The sequence below is a fragment of the Cynara cardunculus genome (genome assembly GCF_001531365.2).
Source record: "Cynara cardunculus var. scolymus isolate 2C chromosome LG 1, CcrdV1, whole genome shotgun sequence".
Taxonomy (NCBI): domain Eukaryota; kingdom Viridiplantae; phylum Streptophyta; class Magnoliopsida; order Asterales; family Asteraceae; genus Cynara; species Cynara cardunculus.
In genome coordinates this window covers 48,212,018-48,216,813 of record NC_037528.1, presented here as the reverse complement: position 1 = coordinate 48,216,813, position 4,796 = coordinate 48,212,018, and the positions used below count along the sequence as shown (strand labels likewise).

The following is a 4,796-nucleotide window of genomic DNA, read 5'->3' as shown; positions in this document are numbered from 1 at the left end:
TACTTACGCACAATCTACTTGCAATCTTGAGTTTTAAGTAATATGTATTAATAAACAGTACTTTACGCATAAAAAATGGTTTTTAAGAGTTTTTGTCAAATGCTTTATAATATAGTATAGATAGATACGATCTTGAAGGACCCTCTGACATCTTTTAAAAAAATCATATCACAATATCTTACATCAGCTAGATACGAACCATCAAATTACCGTGTTTTACATATTAAAGGGGTGTCTGGGATTGCTTATTTGAATCAACTTATGCTTTTCTACAAAAACACTTATCTATACTATATTATTAAGCAAATTTAGCAAAAGTCTTAAAGTCTTAAAATATTAAATGACCAAGATACTCTTTTTACTTTTTTACTTTTTCAACCCTTCCTCTCCTCACATACACTCACCCTCTCACATTCAACCAATTTTTTAAATTATAATTTTAAATTTACATTTTATATCCCTATAATTAGTTAATTAATTACTTTACGTCCTTTACTTTTAAATGTTTCATTTTAAACCTTTATCAAATTAACATACATAATCGTATATCAATTAAAACATGTTTAAAAAATACATTTTTATTTTAACAAGTTACACCATTATAATCGTCTCGCTAATACCTTCAAAATGAGTCCAATATTGAATAGTTTTTGACTTAATTATATTATTATATATTATATATACTATGAAAAAATATTTTTAATGTTTACGGTTTATACTTTTATAGTTATTTATTTATATATATGTTATACATTTTGGGGTTAAGCTGTTCAAATTGCACTGTATAATATGTTCTGAATTAATATGTTCTTGGGTTTTTTTGAAATATATATATATATATATATATATACATGTATTAATTCAACCTTAATCTGAGTTTCTGGACAAAAAAAAGAGTAAGCAGTTGAAATTTCATTCTAAAACCCATCTTTTTTGGTCTTTTCATCGCTTATGATCTGTCAAATTTGTAGTTTTCTTTATTGGCTTTGAGTGTTTATCTTAAAACTCAAGTTTCTTGGTTCTTTGCTCTTGGTGTAAATCAAACACATTTGTGGAGTCGTTTAAATAAGTTGGATTTTAAATATAGTGGATTTTAAACTGTCATACAATTTTTTTCATCGATAGTCTGTAATCGGAACCATAACTCTTATTTATTCAAATTGAATTAATATGTAAAGACCAAGTGTAACTTATATCATCGTTAAATCTTATCTTATAAAACTAATGGAACTTCAAAATCATTAAAATTCATGGCTCCTGCCGCATTGTCCGGGTACACAACTAGTTAACTTATTATAAGTCAGAAGGGTCTATAACTTCTTTAAAAACTGCTTATTACCGGTTTGACATCGGTATAAATTGTTTATTCAAACACTCAAAAATACTTATTACCTGTATCATACGAAAATAAGTCAATAAATTATTTTTACAAACAATCCCTCCGTTTTACATATTAAGAATTAGAAGTCGCGTGGATTGAGCCGCAAGTTATTTAGGTTACAAATATGGAAAAAAAATAAATGGCCGCCATTGGTTAGCATTTTGGCAGTTTCCGACCAACAGCGACCTCCATTTCTTTAATCGTTTCAAAAACCAGGTATTTCAACCTTCGTCATACCAGCTACGCGTACAAAACCCTCTATATAAACACTCATTACTTCCCCCATAATCACACATTTCATTCATCTTCCAAAACCCACTCTTTCCATTCGTTAAAAACAACCCTAATTCTTCACATACTTACTGTGTGTTTTAAGTGTTTAAGTGTTTTACTGGTTCTGTTCTTGTTCTTGTTTTGCTGCTGCGATATCATCTGGTTTACTGTGTTTTCTTGTTCTTGTTGCTGCGATCATGGCCGACAAATCAGTTTGCGAGACTGTCGCCGTTGTGAAGGTGGAGGCTGAGGAAGACTGTAACGAGGCGGTGGTTTTGGTCGAAGTAGACCGTAAAGTTTATGTCTCTGAGACGGAAAAGAAGCCGGAGTGCAAAGAAGAGAAGAAGGAAAGCGATTGTAGTCATGTAAGTTTCCTTTTTCCATTTCAGGAAAACAAAAGCAGCGCGTACATGGTTGGGTTCAAGTGAGATCAGTATGTTTTTCCATTTCAAGAAAACAAAAGCACATATATGAAGGTTAAAAAACATAGAGAGCCTTTACAAGAAAAATACTGTAAACGTACAAAAACAAACCTTCACGGTGCTTTTTTCTGTATGCTCACAATGTTTTGCTGTGAAAATTCACTGTAATTTTGTCGTTGTTTGAGTCTCATGAAAGCAGGTTGATCTTATCTCATATATATGCAAATAATTAAGAAAAGTACAAGTATGAATGCATAAAGTACAACCTTGAAGATGAATATATCAAGAAAGTTTATTGAATATATAAGGATAAAAGAATTATAGAAGCATGCATGCGTAAGTAAATCACATATTCATCATGTTTACTCGGTGTTTGGGATTGTTTATAAAAACAACTTATTGACTTATTCCGGTGTAACATCGGTATTAAATACTTTTGAGTGTTTGAATAAACAACTTATACCGGTGCCAAACCGGTAATAAGTAGTTTTTGAAGAAGTTAAACTCTTCTGACTTGTAATAAGTTAATAAATGCTTTAGTTGTTTCAAAAAAGCAATCCCAAACACCCCTTTATAAATGATTAATAATCAAGGCAAATCATGCTTTAAGAACTTGTACTTTATGCATATTTTAGTTGTACATTTATAAAACAAAATTGATATGGCAAGAAGTGCCAAAAGATCGCACAAGAAAGTAAAATTGTGTGAAAACTTTCATCTAAGAAATAAAGTATTACAAAATTAGTTTTTTTGTCTTGATTTTCAAGAAAATCTTGCATAAAGTTGCAAGGTTTTAGATTGATACAACCTTATCTTAGATCATGATATTTAAGGGTTTATACTAGATTGTGTTTGTCTCGTACATGGTTTTTTTTCATTTGGATCTCAACTTACAAAAATCGTTCATTTTTGCGAAATTTGCAGTCTGGCGACGATTGTGTAGATGGGAAAACCAAGAAAGCCGAATTGAAGGAGAAGATAGAAGAGGAGAAGGAGAAAATTGGGGATAAAATACACGAGGCCAAGTACAAAGTAGAAGAGAAAGCAGAAGAACTCAAAGAAAAGATCGAGTGTGATGTGGAAGAGGCCAAAGAAAAGATCAGGGAAAAAGAATACGAGCACGAGTACAAAAAAGAAGAACACAAGGAAAAACTCAAGGAGGAAGTAGAGGAGGCCAAATACAAGATAGAAGAGTTCAAGGAGAAGGTTGAGACCAAAGAGGGAGAGATTAAAGAGAAAATTGAGGAGAAAATAGAAGAATTCAAGGAAGAGATTGAAGAAATAGTGGCCGAGGCGAAGCACAAGAAAGAAGAACTCAAGGAGAAGATCGAGTGTGAAATAGAAGAAGCAAAAGAAAAAATCAAGGAAAAGGAAATAGAACACGAGTACAAAAAGGAAGAACGCAAGGAAAAACTGAAGGGAGAAGTAGATGAGGCCAAGTACAAAATCGAAGAACTCGAGAAGAAGGTTGAATGTATAGAGGAGGAAGTTAAGGAGAAAATCGAGGAGAAAATCGAAGAATTCAAGGAAAAGATTGAGAAGAAAGTGGAGGAGGTCAAGTATGAAAAGGAAGAACTGAAGGAGAAGATCGAGTGTGAAATAGAAGAGGCCAAAGAGAAGATCAAGGAAAAAGAATACGAACACGAGTACAAAAAGGAAGAACACAAGGAGAAACTGAAGGAGGAAGTAGAGGAGGCCAAGTACAAAATAGATGAAGTCAAGGAGAAGATCGAGTGTAAAGAAGAAGAGGTTAAAGAGAAGATCGAGGAGAAAATAGAAGAAATCAAGGAAAAGATTGAGGAAAAAGTGGAGGAGGCCAAGTACGAAAAAGAAGAACTCAAGGAGAAGATCGAGAGTGAAATAGAAGAGGCAAAAAAAGAGATCAAGGAAAGGGAATACGAGCACGAGTACAAAAAGGAAGAACACAAGGAAAAGCTCAAGGAGGAAGTAGAGGAGGCCAAGTACAAGATTGAAGAATTTAAGGAGAATGTCGAGTATAAAGTGGAAGAGGTTAAAGAGAAGATCGAGGAGAAAATAGAAGAATTCAAGGAAAAGATTGAGGAAATAGTGGCTGAGGGCAAGCACAAGAAAGAAGAACTCAAGGAGAAGATTAAGTGTGAAATTGAAGAGGCCAAAGAGAAAATCAAGGAAAAAGAATACGAGCATGAGTACAAAAAGGAAGAACACAAGGAAAAACGCAAGGAAGAAGTAGAGGTGGTCAAACACAAAATTGAAGAACTCAAGGAGAAGGTCGAGTGTATAGAAGAAGAAATTAAAGAAAAAGTTGAGGAAAAGATAAAAGAATTCAAGGAAAAGGTTGAGGAAAAAGTGGAGGAGGTCAAGTACGAAAAAGAAGAACTCAAGGAGAAGATCGAGTGTGAAATAGAAGCGGCCAAAGAGAAAATCAAGGAAAGGGAATACGAGCATGAGCACAAAAAGGAAGAGCGCAAGGAAAAACACAAAGAAGAAGTAGAGGAGGCCAAACACAAAATCGAAGAACTCAAGGAGAAGGTCGAGTGTAAAGAGGAGGAGGTTAAAGAGAAAATCGAGGAGAAAATAGAAGAACTCAAAGAAAAGATCGAGTGTGAAGAAGAAGAGATCAAAGAGAAGATCAAGGAGAAAGAGTACGAGCACGAGCACAAAAAGGAAGAGCGCAAGGAAAAACACAGAGAAGAGATAGCGGAAGCCAAGCACAAAATAGAAGAACTCAAGGAGAAGGT

General features: G+C 33.7%; 1 protein-coding gene across 1 annotated transcript in view; it reads left to right on the top strand.

Annotated features, from left to right (window-relative positions):
• Positions 1-1,671: 1,671 nt before the first annotated feature.
• LOC112513230 (golgin subfamily A member 6-like protein 22) overlaps positions 1,672-4,796 on the top strand; it is a 4,286-nt gene continuing 1,161 nt past the window's right edge. Inside the window, exons 1-2 of the mRNA XM_025119437.1 lie at positions 1,672-2,019; positions 3,001-4,794. Of these exons, the coding sequence (XP_024975205.1) occupies positions 1,852-2,019; positions 3,001-4,794 (1,962 nt within the window). The 5' untranslated portion in view covers positions 1,672-1,851. The remainder of the gene's footprint in view (positions 2,020-3,000; positions 4,795-4,796) is intronic.